Below are 26,966 nucleotides of genomic sequence, written 5' to 3' on the forward strand. Positions count from 1 at the left end.
CCAACACTATTTGAGGTGCAACCTCAGCAGTGCCATTACTGCCTGAGTCCTGCTGACCACACTATTGCTGATAGAAGCCAGGATGCCACTGGCCTTCTTGGCCCCCTGGGCACACACTGGCTCATGTCCAGCCAGTTGTCAGCCAGCACCCTCAAGTCTTTTAACCCCAGGTAACTTTCCAGCCACTCTTCCCCCAGCTTGTAGTGCTACTTGGGATTGCTGTGATCCAGGTGCAGGACCGGGCATTTGACCATGTTGAACCTCACACCATTGGGCTTGATCCAACAATCCAGCCTGTCCATAACCCTCTGCAGGGCCTTCCTGCCCTCTAGCAGAGCAACACTCCCACTCAACTGGGTGTCACCTGTGAATCGACTGAGGGTGCACTCCATCCCCTGGTCCAGATAGTTGATAAAGACATCAAACAGGACTGGCCCCAAAACTGAGTCCTGGGGAACTCCCAATAGTGACTAGCTGCCAGCAGGGTGTAGCACCACTCACCACCACTGCCTAGGCCTGGCCATCCTGCCAGTGTTTTGAACAGCAAACAGTGAACCTTTATCCAGACCATGAGCAGCTGCTTCTGTGGAAGAATGCTGTGGAAAACACTGTCAAAAGCTTTACTAAAATATAGGTAGATGGCATCCACAACCTTTCCCTGATCCACTAAGTTGCTCAACTTCTCATAGAATTAGGTCAGTCAAGTAGGACCTACTTTTCATAAACCCATGCTGGCTGTGCCTCATCTCCTGGTTGTCCTGTACTAGATGATCCATAACTTTCAAACTGACAAGTCTGTTGTTTTCTGGACCCTCCTTGCTGTCCTTCATATAGATGGGCCTCACATTTGGTAATTTGTAGTGAACTGTGACTTTCCAGTTTTAGCAGAATGTCATAAAAAATGTGTTGCCTCTGAAATTTTACTTGAGAATAATTGAAAGGCAACAGATGAATCTGTTAAATCTGTTTAATTAGCAGTGCCTAGAAATCTGAAAAAATTCTAAGAACTTGATGATTTCAGTTACAGTCTTGTGAGCTCTGCTGCTTGGCAGCATTTTAGATGATATCAGAATGATTAAGGTTGGAAAAGACCTCAAGTCCAACCTTCATCTCAGTGAACCACATGCTCACTAAACCATATCACAAAGGGCCATATTTACTCATTTTTTAATACTTCTGAGGATGGAGACTCTACCACCCTTGGTTAAACCTAAGTGGTTTAACTTACCTTCTCACTGTTTTTCAGCTTAGAATAGCATAATACTCAACATGAGACATTCCTTCAGAGTTTATGATGGTTCCTTGATGCAATGCAGGCTTTTGAGTTCTTGCCTTAGAGTGTGGGCATCCAAAATGTTAGGTTCAGATGCTTCAACTGTTTTGCTATTTGATTCCTCTGGGCTTTCCCCTAACTAGATACTTCTAGGATAGTCTTATAAGAAATAACTGGTATTTGTTTGATTTTTAAATGCATATAGCTGTCTTTTTTATCCCCTAATGTTACTGCAATATAACTAAATATAAGCACTATTTTGCAGTTCAATCTCTGGCTAGAGAACCAAGTATTTATGTAGGATGTTTCTTCAATGATGTGTACACTGTTTAACATCAGCACATGCCTGATACACACAGAAAAAAGCAGTGTGGCTCAGTACTGCCTCTCACTGTAGCATATTTTGTATCATACTTTTCTCAATTAATTTTTTGTCTGTAAGTAGGCAACTGCTTGCATAAAATAATTTTGTCTAAGATTAGGATATGACTGTTAGCATGCTGTAGAGTTTTGTTAGCTTGCAAATACTGCAGTGAATATTGTTCCGCTTATAAATATATGAAAAGTAATCTTTAGTTTCTTACAGTACCATAAAGAAGTTGTTCGTCTGATGTCTGGAGAATTCAGGCAGAAAATTGGAGACAAATATATCAACTTTGCCAGAAAATGGATGAATTATGTGCTAACAAAATGTGAGAGTGGCCGAGGCACTCGACCCAGGTAACAGCCAACTTGTTACTCCATGGTAGTTTTTGGTAGAGCTGTAGGGTTGGGCTCGAAGAATTGGAGTAAATGAAGTGATGTCTGGCTAGTGACCAGTCACTAGGGTGTTCCTCGGGCTCAATTTTAGGGCCGGTTTTTTCAATGTTGTTACCAGTGACCTGGATACAGGAGTTGTGTACATTCTAAGTAAGTTTACCATACTAAATTAGGAGGAGACATTGATTCCCTCACGGGCACAGAGACCATACAGAGAGACCTTGAAGGCTGGACAATAACCAACCTTATGAAATCTGACAAGGGTATGTGCCAGATTTTGCACCTCGGGTACTGTAACGCTGGATATCCATATAGATCAGATGCCAAGAGATTAGAGTGCAGCCATTCAGAAAGAGACCTCAGGGTTCTTGTTGATTGTAAGCTTTGAGTCAGCAATGTGCCCAGGTGGTGAAAAGGGCCAACTCTATCTCGGGGTTGTATTGTGCCTTAGGCACAATAGATGTGACCAGCCGGGAGGAGTGATTGTACCATCGTGTTTAGCATTGGTGCTGCCTCACCTCGAGTACTCTGTGCACTTTTGGGCTCCACAATCTAAGAAGGACATATTGCAACAGGTCTAAAGAAGGGCAGTGAAGATGGTGGAAGGATTGAAGGACAAGATGTAGTGAGGAGTTATTAAGGATACTAGGGTTGCTCAGCTTAGGGAAGAGGAAAATGAGTTGTTATCTGTAACTTCTTCATGTCTTCTCTCTGGTGACTGGACAAGAGGAAATTCCTTAAAGCTGCATTTGGGGAGGTTTGGATTGGGTATTAGGAAAAAGTTCTTCACTGAGAGGTGGTCAAGCACTGGAAAAAGCTCTCCAGGAAAATGGTCATGGCCCTAGGCCTGCTGGTGTTCAAGAACCATTTCGACTGTGCTCTTAACTTCTGTGCTGCCCTTTGTGGAGTCAGAACTTCAATTCTGGTGATCCATGTGTGCCTCTTCCAACTCAGGATATCCTGTGATTCTATTTGTATTTTGTAGATTGCAGCTGCTAGTTAAGTATGTCAAAGAGGAGGCAGTGGGGGGACAGCAGGTGGCTGAAGACGCAGCTCACTCCAACCAAGTTACTTACTTTACCAATCTAGGCCATGTCATTACTAATCAGATGGTCATGAAATCTTCGGTATCCTTTCAGTCTTGTTTCAGAAAGGAGACTTCAGGCAGGGATTGCAGTGGTTTGGCTTGTTGCTCTCAAACTGTGGTTGAGTTGATGTTGCTGTTTGGAAGATAGCATGTATATGGGTGTAGATACATAGCATGGCCTGCTTAACTTATTTGGCAGTGCCCTTGCTAAAATCAGTCTTTGTCCGAATATAACTGGATAAAAGGTAAAAATTTTGTTTTATATATTAGTCTGTTTCTTTAATGGGGGTTTATAATATTTTACAGATGAAAAATAACTAACTATTATTTAATGTTCTTGGATGTGGTTGAGACTTAATGATGGCTTTAGCCAATGACTGTTTCATTTTTTGTCTTTTCTTTTTCTTTTATATAGATGGGCAACTCAAGGTTTTGATTTTCTTCAAGCCATTGAGCCAGCATTTATTTCAGCTCTCCCAGAAGATGATTTCTTGGTATGGATGTTTTTCTTATGGTGTTTGTTTGTAAATACTTGTGAAGCTATCAGTAGATGTTTTGCAGGGATACTTTTTATAAAACAACATCTGAACACAGATGCAGTTCTGAAACAATTGCTGTTGTATATCACTGTTGATGCTGCTATCTCTTCTGTTTGTTAGATTCTTTAAAGAATAGATTTGTGACCACTGCCAGTAATGGTTTCAGTTTGCTGATAAGTTGCTGGTACTGTCTTGGGAGGCCACCTCCCTTTGTGTCTTGGAAAGTTGACAGCAGCTTTCTACAGAGATTTATAGTTGCCATAATGAATTTCTGAATGTAAGCTTCTGAGGATATGAATAAAAAATCACTGTCATTTAAAGATTTTTTTATTTTCAAATAGTTCCAACATGGAACAGACTTTAAAGTATCTTTCTTTTGTTTTTATTATGAAAAAAAACCAGTAGACTAAAGCTGACTTTTTTGTCTGGTCTGCTTTGCTTGTTTTCCTGTTCTGATAATTTATTTCTCTGATCTTGGTTAATACTAAGGAGAAGTGAAAGCACAGTTGCCACAAAATAGCAGAATGTGAGTGTCATTACCTCTTGATTTTTACTAATTTCAAGAGTGTTGTGAAATGCCAACCACATTAATCTTGCATAATACAGAAAATACATGGTTTAGTTTTTTTTTATGTGTATTTTTATCAGGATCTCTCTAGTAAATTATGTGTTAGTTGTGCGTTTGTATTGCTGGGAAAGGGTTGTCTGCCTTAATGACAGAGTTAAGCTGGTATTTGGAATACACTGATACTTTAGCTTTAGGAAGTAGCCCCTCCAGTTCTTCTGCTTTGACTCAGTTTCTGAAACAGACTTTGAATAAGTAAGGGGGAAAGCAAGAGGGGAGCCCAAAACCTTAACTGCATTTTTGAGCTTTTTTCTGTCTTAAGAAAGAAAAGAGGATTTCCGTCTTCGAGATCATCACTTGAAGCCGCTTTGATTAATCTGTGTAGCACAGATCACAGTATTTTACCTAGAAATGACAGTGTCAGTCCTGATCTCTTAGATACTATGTCATGTCATGGAAGAATGATGGTCTGAATTTAGAGCTCTACATTTCAAGATTAAATTCTAGCTCAGTCTGTGTTGGTAAAATATACCAGTCTCAAGTTCAGCGCTTCTTTAGTTTTATAATTATGTTTTTTCTTAGTCCTTGAAGTTCCTGGTCTTCACTAGGTTTTTGAATTTCTGGAGGAAATTTTTTGTCTACACTGAGTGACTGGCATATAGAAGTGACCTTTGTAGCAGCTCTAACAAAGAACATAATTTTACTACTTTGTGAAAAACATTATATCCCTGGTGTTCTGATAAATAAATTGAACCAGATGAAGATTTAATAACTTGTCCAGGATTACATATCCATTGAATAGTACTCCTAATAATTTGGCTCAGATTGCCTGAGGCCCAGTTCAGTGATTTTAACTTTTAAAATCCCTTTCATGGAAGTTTTGATAGCTTCACAGATAGGTATTATTCCTTTTAATATGCAGGGGTTCATATTTTTTGTTTTACAGATTTTCATCTTGAGATTCAGGCCATCATATCTCACTCAATTTTTTTACCTTTCTTCTTGGGATGTGGAGGGGGAGAGCAGAGGTTGTTGTTACAGCTTTTTCCAGGAAATATGATTTTAATTACATTAACAATGAATATGAAGTTCCAATATCTTTGTATTTTGAAATATTCTTTAAGATATGTCAATCTTCAGTTCTTACAGTTAGGTGGTTTTGACAAGGACAAAAAGCAAGGCAAAGCTAAGACTTCCTAGCTTTAAAAATAACAATTAAGTCAAATTGCTAATGTGGATCCAGAAGTTTAATATAATAGGTAGAATATAGGGTTCCTTATTTGACAGATTACATACTTGAACAATGTAATTTTTTTACTGTGAACTTTGTCATATAACCATCAACCTTCTTGTGACAAAACATCACAACTTTTTATGTTTGTCTTTCCTAGAGTTTACAAGCTCTGATGAATGAGTGCATTGGCCATGTTATTGGAAAACCTCACAGTCCTGTTACAGGTTTGTACCTTGGTAAGGCAGAAGTTACTGGAGTTTGTTCTGGTGCTTTGCTGCTGCTGTTACAGAATTTTGATTGTAAAGTGCTTTTAAAATGCAAGAAATACCAATAAAAGTGTTTTCAATCTATTTGTGATTGTTGATGTGAAACCATTATTGCCTGATAAAGTGTAAATATGTGGTAATTTTAGCCAAGAAATTTCAAAGCTTTACAGATTCTTTCCTCTAATTTTGTCCTTCCTGTTAAGTCCTGCAAATCTTATAGGAAAGGGCTGTGTTGTTTAAAGATTGGGTAAAAATGTGATTTTAACTTTAAAAGACAGTTACTTCTCCCCCTCCCAAACTTTCATTGTGGCACTGCAGTTATTTACACTTCGGCACCGCGGATGTTTTTGTTTCTAATGGACTTTATGTTATCAAGTACACATGAGTTATACACAGGGGCTGTGCAAGCCAGTTCTCTGATATAAAATATGGCATAATGTAAAATACATCCTTATAGATATAAATGTTGATATCATTAGAGTGAAATCAATATATTTGATGATGTATCTTGAGAAAAGAATGTTTTATCTGCTGTATGTGCCTTTTACTCATTTCTTTCTCAGCACTGTTTCTGTCTTCCTCTCAACTCCATTGACTCGTTTCCTTTTCAAAATACTTTGTCATCTTTTTTATTTTTCTCCTGATGTCCATGTCCTGGGCAGGTTTGATGGTAGAAGACATGAGGGGAGGGTAATCTTCCTCCAGCAGAGCAGGTTTTCCAGTTTTTCAGGAAAGCTTGTTTTGATACGATTTTAATGATAAAGTCTAACAGCTGACAAACCTCTTGCAGTGACAGTCAAAGTAGCATAGTCTGAACTCAAATTGTGTACAGTGATGGAAAACCTTCACTTTCAGTACATTGTACCTTCATGTACATGCGCTTTCAGTACTGTTGTTGAGAGGGAGGCCTGTTTTAGTGAATCACTAGCATCATGATGCCAAGTTATTGAAACTCTTAAAAATACTGTTGCAGACACTGCAGATCATGCAAACTAAACTGCTCAACAGCTTTTGTCTCAGAGGCATGGGGAAGAGGTGACACAGATGAGTGGTGCAGACTTGAACAGCAGCCTGAAACTTTAATAGATGTGAAAGTTAACATAAACTGTATCTTGGCTGCAGATATTCCTATCTCCTGATCAGAAGAAAAATAAGACTTCCTGGTTACATTTGGATACCACTTTGAAGGACTTAAACTCACTGTGATCTTTACCCCTTTTCCCAAAGCTGAGTATCCAGCTAAGTTCATGCTGCTGCCTCTAGACACACAGCTGTATACCTCCTGGTGTTTCATCCTGTCTTTTTGCTTTGTGAAACAGCTGGTGTCTGCCTGGGTGGGTTAGGATCTGCCTTTTGGGTCTCTTGTTAGCATATTACAGAATGACAACCAACACCTGGCCCTGCCATCTTTTGCTTGCCCTAGTAGTGCAAACAAGGCAGAAACTTAGCTCCCTGAGAGGAGTTTAGCCTGGCAGAAAGTACTGACTCATGGTTTGGTGGGCAACCAGCTGTCTTGAGATGTGACTGCCACAGTATTTTCCTTACTGTTTAAGGAGTTGAGGGCAAATGATGCAGACTGCTCTTGGAGACAGTGAATTAGTTAGGCATAAGGACAGTGACTAGTCATTTAGGTCCTGTCCATTTGCACCACTTCCTTGGGGCAAACTGTCATGGGGGGCATTAGTTTGGGTAAAAATGTCATATATGGGTTTTTTCCACAGGTTAATTTAGTTTCCATTATTGTCTGAGAAAGCTTAATTCTTACGGAAGGGAACATAATACTGCTCTTGGTTTTGCTAATTATTATTTGGTTAATATTTATTTTGCAATAAGATTAATTTGTGAAGTAGAAATAATGAAGTTTTTATGACGTATGGACACATTTTCTAATGGCTACTTTTTGACTATCTGGAGAATTTTCGTTATTTTATGGATGAGTTAAGTATTACAAAAATATGAAAAGTATTAATACATACAATTGGTTTATTTAAATTTGGAATAATATGTATTTTTCTAAAAGGGTAAGCAAAAATGTGTGCATTCACGCTTAACTCTGTAAATAGGAATTTGTTTTACTTTTTTGTCTTGAAATGGCCCTTAATAGAGTTTTTCTGACATCTGAGTAAATGTGATCTGTTTTTATGTTTGCAGCTGTTCATCGAAACAGTCCCCGTCCTGTAAAAGTGCCTCGGTGCCATAGTGATCCACCAAATCCTCATCTCATCATCCCCACACCTGAAGGCTTCAGGTATTGAGCATTAGTGCAGCATTTTAAAATGTTTTGTCCTCTCTTGGCTGTGCTGAATGTCAGTAAGTGGAACACCTTTCCTTTTCCTTTGAAGGCAAAACAGATAGAAAAGATTAGCATGTAAGTGATCCAGATTTTGTTGATGTGCTTTTTAAGGACAATACAAGTTTTCCTTTTCCCCTTTCTGTTGGTGCATGTGTTCTGACTTTGAAGTCATGCTTTATCCCATTTATCTTTCCTGAAACCAGTGTTTCAATGTAAAAAACTTTAATTCAGTGAAAACTGCTCATTAACAAGACTTTTATTTCCTTCCGCACTTTGAATGCCTGCCTAAGTTCCTGTGGCAGTGCTTTCTGTCATTTACATTCATGGAACTTAAAAATGTAGGATTCTGAAATATGGTGGCATTTCTGCGTCATTACCAACCTGCTGTGAATGAACTTAAAACAGTGGATCTTTTCTTCTACCTTTGAAAGAGTTGATATGAGAATTATTGCAAAAATAGTTTAAAAAAAATTGAAATAAAGGTCGCCATGCATAATTTTACACAGAGGGCCCTATTTTTCAAGAATATGATGACAGTGAGAAACTCTACAGTTGACTTTTTTTTTTAGAAGCCACTTAGCTTTGGCTGAAACTAGTAGAATTCCAAAGATTTGAAGATTTTTATTTTGAGGATTATTATTATTGTATACATTGGCAGCCACAAAGCTTCTGAGACCCAGAGTTATTCCCCCTAAAAATCTTTATGTAATTGAAAAACTTCTGAAATCAGGCATCACTATACACGCTTCAATATTTAGTTTCTAAAACAAACTTTCAACTCCATACATTTTTTTAAACTTTTTCCTGAAGTTTTTCTTCTTGCCACAGCACGCGGAGTGTCCCTTGTGATGCGCGGAGCCACGGCAGTGTTGCTGTGAGTCGCCCCGCTCCTGTTGGGAGCGACTCTGCCCAGCCCAAACCTCTCAGCAGTGCAAATGAGACCAGGTAGCTGCGCTCCGTGACGTAGCAGACTCATCCTCCCTACATCACCCACATAACTGTTCTCACATACATCCTAATAGATCATTTGCACCACGCTCTTCCCTCCCATCGTGTCCTCTTCCACTGGCTCCTTCATTCATGTTCAACGCGAGCAAAATCATGTGCCTTAGAAATTGATGATGAGACCCCTGTCAGATTCCAAGTGCCTGAACAGTGTAGTAGTTAAAGCATGTGGTTCTGACGTAGATTACAGATTTGCTCAGTAAAATGTCCATGCAATGAACATACACCAGTCAGCTCATTGGTGTAACATCAGTAAATAATTAGTGCTGGTAACTAACACTTAGAATCATAGAATCACTTCCACTAAGATAACTGCAAGATACAACTAAGTGCAAGGATTTTAATTTTTTTTTTAATGTTAGCTAACAGTTTTGATATTGTTATTGTCCATCATAAATATTTTGAAATACTGTGTAGTGGTACATGCAAAATTAAACGTGAGAATTTAAAAAAATAATTTCTTGCTACCCGTTGGCTTCTTAGGGTGGTGCAGAATAAACTTAATATGAAAGAAACTATTGATCAGGATATGTAACAGAAACCACTTCTGTATCATCAAAGTGACTTTTTTTTACAGATCTGTGTAACTATCTTTCTTGTTTTTTGACCTTTGATTTGGCTGTTATAATTTCAGACTTGGTATTTCTTTTCCCCATATTACGTGTCAGACCACTGACATAGCCTTCCAGCTTTATTTTACCTTTTTTTTTTTCCTCTGCACCCCTAACTGTGAAAAACCTGCTTTTAAGACAGTGATGTTAACTTGGGGTTTAAAAATAGCTATTCGGATTCTTTATTCTACTGCAGAGTACTGAAAGTTCTTTGGGATAGAAATTCATATGAATGGATACACATATCTGACTACATCACACAGCTGGTGGAGAAAAAAAAGGTGGCGAAGGAGCAATAGATGGATGGTGACCAAAGCAAACTTGGATATAACTTCATTTTGAATTGTTTTGTAACAAATAATTTTCGGTTGTGAGCCAGCAAACATATTTATCCTTCATGCCTCTGTTTTAAGCCCCCTCATGAAAAAGAGTAGGCAGTAGTCTGCAGCATTTGAATAGCCCTTGTAAGTAAGTAACATTCTAGAGAATTTTCACTGAGAGGTTCTGGCAGCTTTATAAGCTGACAGTGGGATGGATAATTAGTGTTTTTCAAAGACTTGAATTTTTCTTAGAGTTCTCAGCTTTTTTTCCATTTTCTGATGGTTGTTCATAAAATTTCTCATGATCTTGTTTTTTTTAATGCACTGTCTGAATTTTTAAGTAGTGTTTAATACCCTGTATGAGCTAGGAATAATTGGAAGAAAAAAATGATGAAAGCAGAGACAGAGTTCTGAAGGCTGCTGGGTTTTTTTAGGGATTTTGTTTACTGAGGAAAGCAAAATACTACAATGGAATAGATTTCTACAGATTTTTTTTTTGTTTATTTGTTTTAGTATAGTTCAAAGAAAGTTGCAAACTTTGATGCATTGCAGTCTTAATTATGAATTTTTTTTATTTGTGCTCCAAAAGAGAAACAGAATATTTTGGATCAATGAAGTGTTTTGTGGTTTGGCAAAGTGTGGAATCCAGTGCCAGAACAGCATGAAGACAGAAACTTTGTATGCTTTCCAGAAACTCTTTAGACATTTAAGACATGATTATAAGCATTAAATATCTATGAAAAGTTGGCTGTAGCAACTTGGTAAATCAATTGTACTAGGCAGTGCATAGTGCACAAATGCCACCATAATTCTAGTGAAGTTTTTCTTAACAGCAACAACCAAAAGGAAAAAAACCCCAATATGGTATAACTAGAAATTAAAATCTGAAGCAGAAATACCTGGTTGTTTACATTGAGCTTTCTGATACTTATATATTTACACTAGGTTTATGTTTATAACCTTTACAGATGGTCAATTTTTGAGCTAACTGTGGTTATTATTCATAATTTTGTTATTTATCCAGGGTTGGAACCAAAAATTATCAAGCATTCTTCTCTTTTACTATGATTTTTGCCTAATAAGATGCACATAGACTTTCTGGATCAGTTGGAGGTGTGGGTGCCTAAGATGGGCCTGAAATGGGGTTTGTGCACCTACATTCAAAGCTACGGTGCTTAGGCCTGTTCAGCTGCTGCCTCGTTTCACAGGTGGTGTAGCTTTGCTTGTTTTTAAGCATTTCATGCATCAGGAATTGTTGTTCTCTATATGCTGAGAACCACCTTAGCCTTCTTGCTCATTAAAACCTCAACTTCCTGAAGAATAATGAGGATTTTCACTGGTTTAGTTTCAGTTCCTGCTCAAACTTGTAAAATCTGGTTGGGCAGTAGTAGGAAGTGCAAAACAAACATTGTGTGGAGACTTTGCATGGGAGTGGGTTTTGTGTGGTTTTGGCTTGTTCTCAAGGTTGTAGTGGTGGGGGTTTTTTTGTTTGTTTTTGTTTTTAACTAATACTCAGATACAATTTAGAAACAACTATAGGACTGGTAGTCCTTTCATAGGTGTGTGTGCACCTTGTGATGCAAGCTATCTTTCATCTTTTTGTAGTTAGCTTTCAGTGAAGGATTTAACAATGTTTTCAGTAACATTTAGCTCATACCTCTAAAGCATTTTTGTTTAAGGAGACATCAGTCACAATGCTTCCCTATCAAACTTTAAAAATGGAGCCTTTTCCGAAAGGGTAGAAAGACTTCCACAAGGAGTTTTGGGCTCTAAATTGAGTGGACTAGTTGTTGTCTGGGCCTGGACGAAGATGCCTGAAGACCTAAGAATTTAAGTCCTGTTTCTCTTAATATTATTTTCCTTTCTGTTCAGCTTTCTTGTTCATCTGGCTCTTAGTCTGAGGCATCTGATTCCACTCTGTGCTGTTGGGAAGAACTGCAGCCTCTAAGTGATCAATCAGGCTGCTGTCATTTAACAGTGTCCTTCCTGTCAACCAGCTGATGTTTCTTTCCACTGGTTCTGACTTAATGACTATGGACTGTGACTGCATTTGCAGTGCATTAGGCACATGTGAATTCAGTTACTACCTTTCATCTGATGATGTGGCTCACATCATCACCCAGCTGAATCACTTCTGATTGTGTATCCAGCCCTGGCACAAGCTTCACCCTGCAGCAGCTGTCTTAGTAGTAGGTTGCAAGTCATGAAAATGGATTCTGTTGCTATGGGCAAGAAACAGTTTGAAGTAGTTTATGCTTTGGAAGCTTAGGGCTTTTTTGTAGAGCAGCATAACTGAAATTATCTGAAAATCTTCATTTGAGGGAGGAAGATCATAGAGAGGGTTTTCTGATTACCTTTCATCATCATTTTTTCTTTCATGTTGCTTTCATGGTTCATATCCTAGGTTTCAGAGGTTCTGTCTCTGAAAAACTGCAGTTAAATTAGCATTGCACTAAATAAATACTAATGACAAGTTAATTAGTGTGATGGCTCTTTTTAACAGGGGTTCCAGTGTCCCTGAAAATGATCGACTTGCTTCAATAGCAGCTGAGTTGCAGTTCAGATCCCTTAGTCGTCACTCCAGTCCCACTGAAGAGCGAGAAGGTGATTGTCACAGTAATAAATTGTGCCCTGGATGTGCAGATGCTTTATGTCATTAACATATTTCTCTTTGTTCCCCGTTCTTACCCTTTCCAAAATTTATTTCCATCTCATTGCATTCAGAAAACTAGATTTTTAGTTGTCAGCTTATATGGTCAGAGGAAGTCTTTTTGTTCTCAGATATATCCACTATTCTCTTGCCATTCATAGTTTCTAAATTGTATCTGAAGGGATTTCCTGGTGCTTTACTAAGTTCCAATGTTCAAAATGAAATTAGTAATATGATTTCTGAATTATATACCCCATTTGATAGTAAATTTTGGAACACTGTTAATGAAGTATGAACTGGATCCATCAGGAAAGTGAAGTGTTTCCTGTCCAGTTCTTTCTTTATCTCTGCATTATCTGTACTACAAATACTTGCTGTTGTTTGAATCCTGGAAGAGGGGTAGGATGTGTGACTTGATATCCTGATCAGGGCTTCTCCTTCAGGTTTCCCCGGCCTCTCTATATATGGTATTTATTGCAACAAATACCTTGAAAGATTGATTGTGCAAATTAAAAGGAAGTACAAAATCCGAAGCAAAATAGAGTTGATATTGTGGTCATCTGCACTGGATTTCATAGAGAGAAATGCCTTTAAAATTTATATTAAAAGGTGTAGGAGATTTTTTTCAACTTTCTTAGTTTTAGGCAAATGTTAAAAAAATTGTCTGCCTCATGGTTATTCAATTTTTTTTGTATGTGTATGAATAAAAAGGTGGCTTATGTGACAAATCTTATTCTAAGGAACCTTAGAAAATTGTTTTCCTGCAGATATTTTGCATATTTGTTTTAAGTGCCCTGGCTTGAAGTGCTTTCCTAAGTTGTGGAAGGAGATCTCTGTTTCTATATAAATTAAATTCTATTTTATAATTTGTTTTCTAAAGAGAAGTTGGTTTCCATTTCAAGGGCATATGTTGCTATACTTGCAGGATGTGTTGATCCTATATGTAAGATGAAAATAGTGGCATAATCCTTAATATGAAATAAAGCTACTTTTGTGCTCACACTGTTATTTCTCTAGAGCCGTTGTATCCAAAAGGAGATTCCAGTGTTTCATCCCGGCGGAGTTGGGAGCTCAGAACGTTAATCAACCAGACCAAAGGTAGGTGTTTAAGAGTCACTATAATGTAGTGTCTGTTAGAGCAGTGCTGTACTGGGAGGTTGGATTTTATTGTGGATTGTGAATAGGTTTTCACAGCTTTTACATAAGAAGGAGAAAAAATAAAACCCTGATTTGCAGGTATGGGATATTGCTAAGAGAATCACAAGGTGTACTTTTTGAGTAGGAGTAATTAAACTTTATAAAAATTAATTCTTTTCAATTTCTGAAAGTTACTAGCAGTGTTCTACAAAATTGAGTTCATTTGTTGCTATGTAGAAATTTCGGAAGTTTGCTGTCCCTATTCAGTGCCTGATTATGACAGTAGGAAGCACTTCCTCACATCTCAAGATCTCTCCCCAGTGTGGGATTTTCTTATTTTGGGTGTCTAATAGTGTGTGATCTCACACTGTTTCCTAAATTTAAGGCTATTGTGGGGCCCCTTCCTCTGTGTCTTCCTACTGATTTTCATGAAACTGAAAGTAAGTTGATTACTTCAGACACTCCTGTACTGTATGGATTCATACATGAAGCTTGTTTGCACATATTGTGGCAAACATGATGTGAGGATAGAACCTCATGAAGCATGACAGAAACATTTCTGTCACATTAGAAACTGGTCTCCTTTTGTGTCTTACACAGAACACAGGAGGAATTACAAATTCTAGTTCTGAAATCTAGAAGTCACAACATAAATACTGAAGGAATTTGAGCTTGCTTAAACTGAAAAAGAAGAATAAGGGAAAATTTGAAAATGTCTAGAAGATTGCAGTAGTGGGGAACTGGTTTTACTGTCCACTGTGAATAAGACAAATATTTTTGTTTAAAACTACAGCAAGGTACATTTAGTATAGAGGAAGTAGTATTAATTATGGGTAGGGGAGGAGAATATATAGTTTGGGAGTATCATCTCCATCCTTTGGAGACTGCCAGGTACAGGTTAGGCTACTGGTGTCTGGAGTGAGAGGTGTATAATTTTTGTGCTTTACTAGGAGGGGATGAACTAACACTGCCCTGAGATCTCTGGTCTCATTCACTAGGATGTTGTTCCATGATAAGACTTGCGAGCTGGAGTTTCTAGTAACTCTAAATCTTTGAAATAACAGATGCCATGGGTCTTTCAAGAAACCTCTCGTATTTCTGAAGAAAAAAAACCCTTACCTGTCCCTCTTTCCTTAGTGCTTTTATGACCTAACATATTTCCACTATCAGAGGTTAGTTGCAGGTCAAATGCAAACAAGTGTATTGCATTTCATAAATGTGATTTCCTTGAATCAAGTAAGATACGATTAGGAAAGTACCATTATTCTCCTTTCACCTTTGTTTTGTATGTGATTCATAAGTGATAGTTTCATATGTGATTGTTAAAATGTCTTATTCTTTTCCTACATCTTCATTAGGCTTACAAAATATTTTTCTTTTAACTTTGGTTACTTCATGTGATATCAGAAGATAACAAAATATAACAGTGAATATTTCTTAATCAAGGAAATTGTTCATCATTCTTTTTAGACACTGCTTCCAAGCAAGCCCCAATGGAAGCTGTTCAAAAGTCTGTTCAGTTGTTTGAAGAAAGGAGATACAGAGAGATGAGAAGGAAGAATATCATTGGCCAAGTTTGTGACACACCGAAATCTTACGATAATGTCATGCACGTAGGTTTGAGAAAAGTGACTTTCAAGTGGCAGAGAGGAAACAAAATTGGTATGTTCTTTATACTTCCATTTATCTAGCTAAAATACCAAACTTAGTACTTATGGAGGAAATCAAAAGACTGTCTTAAAAATCTTAGGTCTCTGCATGGGGATTGTCAGCTTTACTGAAATCAAAATGTTAAACTACAAAATACTGTTTGGGCTAGGATTTTCTTAATGTAGGTCACTGAAGTTTTCATTGATCAAATAACAGGAAAAACAAGGAGAAGGATTTGGTTAGGACGATTACTTAGGTATGATCTTGTGTTACCTGCATGCGTTTAACCCTATAAAATGTTCAAGTTCTACATTTGGAAGAACCAGAAATATAAATGGAAATTAGTTGGAACTCTGGGATTTAATTCATCAATCTTATGTTTCTCCCATATGATCATATTTTAGTCTCTGGTTTGGGATTTTGGGGGAAAATCTTTGTTCTTGAGAAGTTTTCTTTCAGGTCAGCTGATTAATGTTTTTACTTTTATTCAACTTGAATTCAGGGCTCTGAATATGGTATTGTTACAGTTAAAAGCTACTTGGAGTTTTAAATTAAAAGAAGGGTAAAAAGCAGTGATGTTTCCTCATTGCAGTTGATGTACCTGTTATTTGTGGAAGGTATTGTACTGAATTTTCCTTACTCTAACTTTGCAGGTGAAGGCCAGTATGGGAAGGTTTATACCTGTATCAGTGTTGACACTGGAGAGCTGATGGCTATGAAGGAAGTGAGTACTGTGAATACAAGAATCACTGCTGCCCTTGTTTTTTTTCTAAACTAAATGTGGGTGATGTAGGAGGCATTGAGGGTTTCTGAACACTGCTGTTAGCTAACAGGGAAAGGGTGTGAAGACAAACTGTTTCTTCATGTAGCTACAGCTGCTCTTAGCACCTTTTCGTCAAGTTGCTTTTCAGTTCATAACTTTCAATTTAAATGTATGTAAAATGGATAATGTGTTTTTTACTGATCTCATAGAATGGTTGTGAATTTAAATGGATGCTTAATATATGTGGACTTCCATTAAGAGATTTTAAATAATTTTGAAAGATTAGTGAAGACTGTACACAAATTTATATTTTACTTTGAACTGTTTCCTCTCACATTTTATTATTTTTTCTTCATTCATTAAAGCAGATGATAGGAAGTGTGACATCAGATGTTTTTCAGCTTCTCACGTAGTGTGAGCTAGGTTGAGTCACAAAACTACTGACTAACTTGGTGGGTACAGAAAATCTAGTTTTCAGGATAGAAGTAAGTAAAGCTGTGTAGGCGTAGAGATCTGTTTCTCTTACAACACCTTGTGGTTGTTTTTCTTCCAAATTATTGTTTAGTTTTAATGCATTTCTACTTCTTTACAGCTGCAAGCATTAACTGTCACAGCACTTACTGTGACAGCCATTGGATGTTGCAGCAGATAGATTTTGTGAGCCAGTTCTTACACACACATAATATGTATGTGATCTCCAAGGTGTAGAAAAGCAAGACTGGGCTTGTGTTTAACTTTTTCTACCATACTCAGTCACTGACTAATACCAAGACTTGGATTTTTTTTGCTGTTATGGTTTTTTCCCCGATGAAATAACATTTCCCTCTCCCCAATCAGTACTCTCTGTTTCTGTAATTCAAAGTTGCTTTCTAGATGCAGGTGCTGTTTATGGATTAGCATGTGTGTGCTCTTTAGCAAAAGCTGAAATAAGCTGAAGTAAGATCATGAATAGATCTTGTTTGACAGATGTTTGTTTCACTAGGCTTGAATGAAAACTGTTTGCAACTTCCAAATAAAAGGCTTTTCTGTATTTCTTTAAGGATGACTTGGGAGAAGATAGATTTATTGATTTTTTTTTTTAAACTGGTTAAGAATATTGCATTCCCCTGCCCTTGCACCAAGATTTCTTCTGTGTGTATTATTTCAACCACAGTGTCATTAAAATGACTTTGAATTATAGTGGATAACTTTACTACAAATACATAGTATTACAACTATGCATTAGGGAATATGTAAAATACTTGAATATAATTTGTCACCTTTTTGTAATCTTTATGTATTTAATTTTACCACCAGCTTGAATACAAACTGTATCATGGAATTGTTGCACAGAGTGTAACAATCATAATATCCTAGCAACTGAAGGCAGTATATGTGCATTTATTTCTTTAGCAGTTGTCCTGCATTCAATTAATGAAGCTTCTGTTTTCTAACAATATGGTAAAAGTAGCATCTTCCATAACTTGCTATTCATCTTGCTTATTGTTGTGTGGTTAGAAGCTTTAAATCAGTTTTTCAGAATCCCTGATAATGTTTTTCCTCATAGAACAGTCCATCACAGCATATTGTAAGGGAAACAATGAAAACCTGTTTCTTCCATCAAAACCTTTGATTGTATTTGTTCCATGCCACACCTTTTCCTTGCAGCTGCCTTGTTCTCAGTGAATAAACCCCTCAAAGAGATCCCTTAGACTCTGTGGTGATGAAGTACCTGGCAAAAAATCTTTGTTGAGTGGTAGCTCTCTCTGATGTTGCTTTCAGATTCTCTTGTATTGTGTCTGTCTACCACACTTAAGCTAGAAGGCAATTACAGAAGAGATATATGTGCACATGAGTTTATTGGCACGTTTAAGTAACATCATTTTGCTCTTATAAAGTCTGTAAATCATTATGGATAATTTTCCAGAAATAGCTTAGTGTGCTTTATTTGTTTCAGTTTGGGGATGGAGAGGGGTATTTTGGGGCTTTTTGTGTGATGGTGCTATTTAACAACAGCGACAACAACAACTTTTTGTTGTGTTTGAGTTTAGGATGGGTTATTTGCTTTTTTTGTTCCTTGTTAATTTGAAATAGCAGTAAAATAATGACAAATCTTTCTTACAGATAAGATTTCAACCTAATGATCACAAAACCATCAAAGAAACAGCTGATGAACTGAAGATTTTTGAAGGCATCAAACACCCTAATCTGGTTCGTTATTTTGGTGTGGAGCTCCACAGGGTAAGAAAACATAAATTACTGGGACTTTTTTAATACGGCAAAGAGAAAATTTTAAGAAGCTTTGTGTTATTGGAGGTTTTTACATGACAGCATTCTAGTTAATCTTGTCTGGTTATCTCTGAATAGCAGTGTGTCTTTTTTCCTCTGGATATTGAGGTCTCTGAAACATAGTTTGGAGAGATTTTTTGGAACTGGTACACAAACAGAGAAAGCTTAAAATAAGTGAATAGAGTGAGTAATGCTGGAGCTATTCTATGCTGCTACTCTGTTGAACTGGTCTAAAAGCAAGTTATATCATATATGGTATGGTAACTTCTGTATGTAGATAAAGACTAGACAGGCTAAAACCTGTTCCTGTTAGCAGCAAAGGCTGTACTTGTATTGTATCATGCTGATTCCTGGAAAAATCTTGTGCTGGCATTTAAATCTTGATGCCAGACAAGTATTAGAATTTGGCTAGGATCTCTTCAGAAGAAAAAAGCAAGTTTTCGCTTGAACAGCAGAACTAATGAATTGTGTTTTTCTGTGGAGCTGGATTCTGGAGTTGTGTGCTGAGATATCCAACTTTTTATTAACTCTCTGCTTTCCACATGCTCTTCCCACTTGTAAGTCTCAAGTCCTGATGTCTTGCTGGCAAGTGCTCCTTGAATTTGACTGATTTGCTCAATATGGAATAAGTTGTTTCGGTGACCCATTGCTGTTTAGAAGGGAACACAGGCTGCTTTCTGCAGTTCTCTATTTGGAGACACACATTTGGGTGTCTGTGCCACTGGGTCATTGATTTCTCAGACTAGTTTCTAAGAGCTTGGTGCCTTTGCCATATTTTTATATTAATTCAGTCTGTCTGAAATCAGCTGGGCTTGGAGACAGAGTGGGAGCAGAGACCAAATTTTTCCCTAAAGTGAGTTAGAGTTGGCATGCTTGTTCAAGCCACAGCAAAGAACAAAAAACATGCCCATTCCAAGCAATCAACACATGATTACTGCAGGAACTGAGACAGAGAGAGAGGATAAAAAACAAGCCCAAAACATCATTTTGTGCCCTTTCCCCTGCTTCTCTAAATAAGGAAATAATCTCTATATTTCTGTGTAATACACCTGCAAGGTTTCCAGAGTGTCTTTTGGTTGATGCCAAATTTTATTACTGTATTTTTATACCACCCAATGGTATCAGTTATGTACAAGTCATGCAGATAGGCATGTAGCAGAGAGTTCCCATAGTTGTGCAATACAATATGTTTGGTTACAGCATGCTAGAGAGAACAGAGTTCAGAAGAGATGATTTATTAAATATTTCATGGTGATACTTTATTTATTTCACGAACAATGAAGGATGTAAGGAAAACTTCATCTTAATTCAGTGTTTAAAATAAAAAAAAATATGCCAAATGAAATCTGGTTTTGTTCCCAAAACAGGAAGAAATGTACATCTTCATGGAGTACTGTGATGAGGGCACTCTGGAGGAGGTATCAAAACTGGGCCTTCAGGAGCATGTCATTAGGCTGTACTCAAAGCAGATCACGACTGCTATCAATGTACTGCATGAACATGGTATTGTTCATCGAGACATTAAAGGTAATGTTAACCAAAAAGGTAATGTTGTTGTTTCGGTGTGGTAGATGAGAGCAGGGGGAAGGATGGGAGGGATGTATCTGCATATTTAGTGTGCATTATCTATGCAGCCATTATTTGTATAAAGCCTTCCACTAACTTTTCAGTTTACAAGTTACTGGCTAGTTTCATGCTTTTTCTTTTGAGTGTAGATTGTAAAAAACATTCTCAATTGTCATTTCAAACTCATAAATTTTGCCCATGATTTATATAGTTTTTAGAGGCTGTTAAGATTATTGGGGACTTACCTAAACTCAGTTATTAGTCCTTGTATTTTTAGTACTAATGTACTGAGTTATGTAATGCTGTTTTCCTTCTTGTCTGTGCAAATAAGTGATGTTTTCTGGAGCTGACAGGCAGTGTACAATGCTAGAGTTGTGCATCAGAACTTTTCCTTGTGATTCCATTTTCCCAAAGAGTTTTGGAATTTCAGATGAATGGCTGAATAAACTTAGTAACAAAACTGTTGTTAAAAGAACTTAAGTGATTTTAGGATATCCCTTTATCTAGTGTTTTGTTCCATACATTTATCTTCTTGTGCCTGGCTGTCAGCATTGGCGTACGTAATTAGCAGACTGAAGCTACAGTAACCAAAGGGGGGTTGGGCTTGGCATTTAAGATACCCAGTGTCAGTCCTCATTTCAGGTTCATTTTTCTTTTTCTGCGCCTTCCAACAACATCCTTCATGTCTGGTTATCTTGGTTTTGTTAGTCTGGCATATTTGGCTCATCGATGGCAGGAAACTTAGGCGAAGGTAGGGGAAGCAATGCACACAATATGCCCTGTGAATGCTCATTTTGTGACAAGGCAGTGCAACCCAACGATGCTGGGTTTCTATGTCCCTCTTGCTCACAGGGTTTTGAATCACCGCAGCAGTGTAGGAGCTTCCCAGTTGCTCTTGGTCCTTTGGCCTCGTGCTTCTCATTTGGGAAAAGAACTATCTACGATCCAGAGGCCTTCCACCCAGGTAGGCCACTCTTGGGTTAGTTTTGGCTTTTTTTTTTTTCTAGAAAACACTTTCCCTCACTCCTATTCCCCAGCAATCTTACCTTTTCTGGTTCTCCTTCCTCACCAAAGGTTTCTCTCCAGTTGTGGATTTCCCTTTGTGCTTTTCACAGTTCCCTCCTTGCCCTTTTCTTGATCATTCCTTGTCCAGGTTCTGCTTAACTGGATTATGCTCTCCTGGAAGCTTGTTGTGATCAAAATCCAAGGCTGGCTGACAGGGATTTCTTTTGTGCTGCTCAGTGTCACTGCTGATATCTGGATATGTTTCCAAATAGATCTTCTGCTCTTCAGGGAAACACATGGAGTGAGAAAAGCTGTTTAACAGAACTGCAATGTCGTGATACCTGAGAGCATTTCTGTTGCAACAGGTTCCTTAAGTCAAATGTTGGAGTGTTTCTTGAGAGTAACAGAGGGTCACTGCAGGCACATCTGTGTATGGACCTTCCTGAAACTCCACGGCAGACCACAGAGGGTTTTTATAAAGATTACCTGATGCATTGGAAGTCTTTGGCTCACTGACTTCTTTTGTGCTAACATTGCATCCCCAAGTTTTCAGGCCAAGAGCAGTAAAGAACACTCTAATTTTAATTTTATCTCTTTTGTAGACTGGTACTCTTATTTTTCTGATAGGGAAAAATGGCATTCAGACTGTTAAAACTGCTTTCCCATGAAACTCTCGCTGTCAGATCACACTAGATCTCTCATGGCTAGTTTGCTAAACATCACTGTGGATCTGTTTCTTTCAGCAGCAGATAAGCAATTCTTATAACGATTGTTTATCTGTATCCTGCAAGGTACCTGCACTTGGTATCTGCAAGTACCTTGCGCTCACAAATAGACTTTTGGTTAGTAGTGTCCCCTTGTGCCATTGTTGTCTTTCAGATGCTATTTTGGCATCCAACTCCATGAGGGTAAAAGACAAAGCAAGATGCAGGTGCCAAAAAACGTTTTCCAGCCTATGGTGGTGAGGGCAGACGGAGGGTTGTGTTGGCTGGTTGTTACATTTGGCTGCACTGCTTTTGCTTAGTCTGCATAATTGTGAAGAGCAGGTGGTGCTCGTCTGTAGCAGGAGATAGTCTTTTGTGATACTCTCTTCATCTCTATTCTGGGTGTTCAATTTTAATTCCTGTGACTAAAGCCCAGTTTCCTTGGTTAGAATTATTTCACTTTTTGTAAGGAAGCTGTTCTGGTCAGTGATGGAATAGCAGAACGATGGAATGTTTAATGCTTGAGGGAACCTGTGGACATCTCTCAGCCCTCTGCCCCAAACAGGGCCAGCTTTAGCATCAGCTCCAATGTCAGATTAGGTGAGATTGTTCAGGACATTGTGGAAGTGAGATATATCTGTATGTGGCCCTTTTCCAATGACTGACCTATCCCCACTGTGAAAAGCTTTTTCCTCATAACTCCCTGGAATCTGCAAAGGTTGCTGTTGTGTCCATTGCTGCATGACCATTTTACAGTGTGCCTTTGAGGGAAGATTCTGTTTCTGCAGTCTTGCTATCCTCCCATTACACAGCTGAAAGCAGCAGTAAATCCCCTGCACACACATTCCCCTGAGGATCCCTTCTAAAAGCTGGGCAAACCCATCTTGCAGCTTTTCCTTTTACATTGGTGCTCTCTGAACATCTTGATGCCACTCTCCTGGGTTTGCTCCAGTGTGTCATTGTCTCTTGTGCTGGAGAGCCTAAAAACAAGACACAGCACTCAAGGTGTGGTCTCAGAAGTGCTGAATTGAGAGGAATTAATGAGGCCATGCCTGGTGGATTCTCTTCATGAGAGAAGAACATGTTCCTGAGCAGTGCTTGGATGAATACAGAAAATGAAAGGATTGTATCTGCAGCTTTAGTAAATCAGAAACCTGTGAATGAGATGCTCTATACCAAAAAGTCTTCATCAAACTGCTACTGTATTATTGTCTTCTTGTAACCTTGTTGTTAGCTCAAAACTTCGACTATCCTGTCTTCCTGATGAGCACGAAGGAAGGAATGTCATTCAGCAAGAGCTGGAAAACTGCAACGGGAGACTTTGGGCATGTGTCATGCTCTCTAAGGGATGAGAAAAAGAGTATGTGAAAGCATATTTCTCATCCAGGGGTAGCATTTGGCCTGCTTGTTTCTTGAATGAATTTAACTGCTGCACAGCTTAAGCACTGGCTGTGGAATGTCTGAGCTGCCTCTTTTTCTGGAATTACAGCACAGTCTTTAGTGGGGCTCTTTGTACTGCTCCATGGACTCACAGGATTTCCACCAAAACCTTTGGACTATCATGCTAATGCAGTTTCCACTGTTCTTACTATGGAGCTGATTTGGCAGAGGTACAGGGCATGAAACTTGATTTTAAATGCTTTAGGTTTTGGTTGCTCTAGCAGGAGTGTGGCTGTTGACACTGGCTCTGCACAGTGTGCCCAGGAGGACCTGTGGTGTAACAGCAGGAGGGCTGTGCACAACTGGGCAACCTCCTGCCTCTGCCACATGCATCCAGTGATGGTGCTTCAGACAGTAAGGGGAGAGAAGGAACAGATGGGGGCAGTCCCTTTCTGCTGTTCTCCTCATGGTCTTTGGTTTTCTTTTGCCTATTAACCATGCAGATAGGTAGGAGTTTGGTTACATTCCCAGTGCTAACTGTCAAAGGTAAAAAAGCATCGGGCATCTTCAAAGTACTGACCTCTTGTCTGCTCTGCTTACATGAGTCCTGCTGGATTCTGTGCAGGTTTCATTCACCCTTTTCAAATACTCCTTCTACAGTCTGGTCTTGGTTTCTGAATAAGCAGTTTACAAAACAGGCTCTAGTGATACCAAATCAGTGGAAGCTGACAAAGCGTCTGCAACATGAGTCTTCAAGTGCTGTCTCTGTCTTCTTGCTGAAACTTTGGTTCAGTGCTTTATTCTTCTGATAGTTCCAAGTCTTTCAGGGAAAGGGCTCACGGGAGCTTTCATGGTAATACTTAGGCTAAATTGTCATTACTTTTTATTTAAAGGGACAAAATCTAGTTTGACAGGCCTTGGAAGGTCTTGAACTGTACTAAACTAAACTATTCCAGTAGCCTAAATTTCATCAGAAGACAGATTGTTGCACTTCATCACTGCCAGGCTCCATCAGCTGTAGTTGGAAGCACTTTGTTGCCTTCTTTGCAATTTTCATGTTGCTTTCTTGAGGAATGGAAACACAGGTTTCCAGAACATCCTTGAAAAAGTGTTTGCTAGTGAGGACTCTTTTTCCTAAGCTTTTTTTTAGGCTAAGTGCACCTATTTTCTATCTGACAAGCAACTGCTTGAAAACATTGGAAAAGCAGTTGAGAGTTCAAAGGAAGAAGCAGCTGTCACTCTCCTGATGCATTGCCCATACTTGGTTGTCCCATCAAGCAGCGTTCTGGTATTGCTTTGTGTCTTTCTGGATCCTTCATTCAAGAAGCTTGAGGGATGGTCTGCCCAACTCCATTACATACCTGTGATTGCAGGGTGACTCTGAACATAAGCATCACTGATGGGAATCTGCAGAATCCAGTGTAAGATTTCTGGAGGATGTGCAAGAATCTGAATGCCAGAAGTGGAACTCCACTACACAAAATGGGGAGATGAGTTGTATTCCCTAAACGTTAATTCTATCAGGACTTGTAAAGGTCTACAGTAACTAAAGGTTGGCATTTAATTCTGTTAATGATTAATTGCAGTTCTATGTAACACCTCTTGGACTAAATAGTTATCAAGTATCATCAGAGTAGTCAGAGAGTCCTTTGAGAAACAGTCAGGGTTTTGGCATCACTGACCTGCACTGCCTTTTTTTGACTTGATCTTTTTGAGGATTCTTTGTATTCTTTATGAATATCTTGGGGATGCCCAACCAAGTGAATGGGAAAAAGCTATTAACTAAGATTAACACAAAGGAGGAGCAGCCAAGAATTTTTGCACTGCTCGAGATGGAACAAAAGTGAGAAATTTTTTAAGGTTCTCTTGAAATGAGCCATTTTTGGATGAATCTTTTGTGTGACGTGGGAAGAGGCTATGTGCAGTGAAATCCCTAATGTCTGCCTGCTCCTAGAGTAGGTATGCAGCTTGTTTTGTGCATACCATCCATCTTTCCTAAGAAGGATCACAGCTGAAGCTCTATTTCTGCCACCATGATACTTGCAACCTACTTGTGCTTTCTTGGTTTATTTTGTATTGTTGTGTTGAGCAATTGACTTGAAGCCACTTGCGTATTCCCCTTGGAGATTTTAAACTATGCTAGGGAAGTTTGTAAGCTGCAAGTATATCAAGTTATTGTAATGGTAGTCCTCCTCCAAAAATTATTCCGAAAGTAAAGTGCAATGGGAGTAGGAACTTGCTAGTGTACATAATAAAATGCTCTGAACTCTGTTTTGCAAGTCAGCTGTGACCATAGGGTCATTAAGGTTGTCCAAGATTGAGTCCAGCCTTGGGCAAACCACCACTGAGTGCCATGCCCAGTTGTATCTTGAACACTTCCAGGGATGGTGACTCCACCACTTCCCTGGACAGCCTGTTTCAGTGCCTGACCACTTTTTCAGTGAAGAAATTCCTCCTGATGTCCAACCTGAATCTCCCCTGGTGCAGCTTGAGGCCATTGGCTCTTGTCCTGTCCCTGGTTGCCTGGTAGAAGAAGCAGATCTCCACCTGGCTACACCCTCCTGTCAGGCAGTTGTAGAGAGCAACAAGGTCACCCCTCAGCCTCCTTTTATCCAGGAAAACACCCCCATCTCCCTCCTCACAGGACTTGTGCTCCAGACCCTTCACCAGCTCTGTTGGCCTTCTCTGGACTTGCTCCAGCACCTCAATGTCCTTCTTGTAGTGAGGGGCCCAGAGCTGGACACAGAACTTGAGGTGTGACCTCACCAGAGCTGAGTACAGGGGGATGATCCCTTCCCTTGTCCTGCTGGGCACACTGTTATAATTGACAAGTATGATATCATCTGTCCTGACTCAGAAGAACTGAAGAAATACTAGTGGGAGTGAATCAGCAATGGCCTCTGCCAGGAAACAGTTTTTTCCAAGTTTAATGCTTACAAGGAGAAGCACAGGAATTCCTGAAGCAGTCATTTCTTGTAATGAGCTTGTATGGAAAGTTGTTTAATTTGCCTTCCATACTGCTTTTTTGTTTTTTGTTTGAACATTTGTCAACTTCAGTACACTTCATGTTAGCACAAACCCATGAGAACATCTTTAATGCTGTCATATTGCACACTTACTTCACAGGTAAAGATCCAAGTGTGAATTCAGCTATTATCCACTGCAACTTCCAAGGCTATATTGAGGAGCCCTCATTCCTCAATTCAGCTCTGTTTTAAACAAGTGTGTCTGTGTTTCCTTGTGTTTCCTAGGAGCCAACATCTTTCTTACCTCATCTGGACTGATTAAACTAGGAGATTTTGGCTGCTCAGTGAAATTGAAGAACAATACCCAGACAATGCCTGGAGAAGTAAACAGTACCTTGGGGACTGCAGGTAAGGAAGCTTGTGCTAGGCAGGTCCTTGTCTAGTTACCATAAAAGAAGATACCTCTGCCAGATGTCTGGAGTAAAACCATGTGTTTCAGGAAAACTTGATTTTACCTTAGCTAGTTTTATGCTTTACAACCAGAAGCCAAAACAATCAGTGAATGATGTAATGTCAGAGTTAAAATTGTGTTTGTCTGTAACTATAGAGATGCTGGAGCATGTGTTTTCTGGGATTGTGTTTTTCTCTGCAGCCTTACTGAAACAGTACTTTCACTAAACATCTGCTTTAATCGATTTTCAGAAAATGGCAGTAACTGCAAGCATGTAACAGCATTTTCAATATCTCTTTTCAAACTGAAAGACAGTTGTGCTGAAAACTGTCAAAAAACAAGAAACCAGCAAATGGCAAAACTTACAAGAAAACCTGAGTAGTAATTCATTGGGTATTTTAAAAAAGCATTTGGTTTACCCAGTCAGTCACTTGATGTATATTATTTCTTCTGCTGTATGAACTGATGGTATCA

General features: G+C 38.7%; 1 protein-coding gene across 8 annotated transcripts in view; it reads left to right on the forward strand.

The window, feature by feature from the left end:
* The window catches only part of MAP3K4 (mitogen-activated protein kinase kinase kinase 4), a 64,547-nt gene that overhangs the window by 35,605 nt on the left and 1,976 nt on the right, over positions 1-26,966 (forward strand). For 2 of the 8 annotated variants that reach the window (XM_033054588.1, XM_033054584.1), the window contains exons 13-24: positions 1,860-1,993; positions 3,535-3,613; positions 5,615-5,681; positions 7,875-7,971; positions 8,845-8,961; positions 12,456-12,556; positions 13,620-13,700; positions 15,210-15,401; positions 16,043-16,113; positions 18,256-18,372; positions 19,788-19,947; positions 26,327-26,449. In XM_033054588.1, the coding sequence (XP_032910479.1) occupies positions 1,860-1,993; positions 3,535-3,613; positions 5,615-5,681; positions 7,875-7,971; positions 8,845-8,961; positions 12,456-12,556; positions 13,620-13,700; positions 15,210-15,401; positions 16,043-16,113; positions 18,256-18,372; positions 19,788-19,947; positions 26,327-26,449 (1,339 nt within the window). Of the gene's footprint in view, positions 1-1,859; positions 1,994-3,534; positions 3,614-5,614; positions 5,694-7,874; positions 7,972-8,844; positions 8,962-12,455; positions 12,557-13,619; positions 13,701-15,209; positions 15,402-16,042; positions 16,114-18,255; positions 18,373-19,787; positions 19,948-20,838; positions 20,951-26,326; positions 26,450-26,966 lie in introns of those variants that run through there. The other 6 variants (XM_033054589.1, XM_033054585.1, XM_033054590.1 and 3 more) reach the window with 4 other exon arrangements.

This window comes from Catharus ustulatus, chromosome 3, assembly GCF_009819885.2.
Source record: "Catharus ustulatus isolate bCatUst1 chromosome 3, bCatUst1.pri.v2, whole genome shotgun sequence".
Taxonomy (NCBI): domain Eukaryota; kingdom Metazoa; phylum Chordata; class Aves; order Passeriformes; family Turdidae; genus Catharus; species Catharus ustulatus.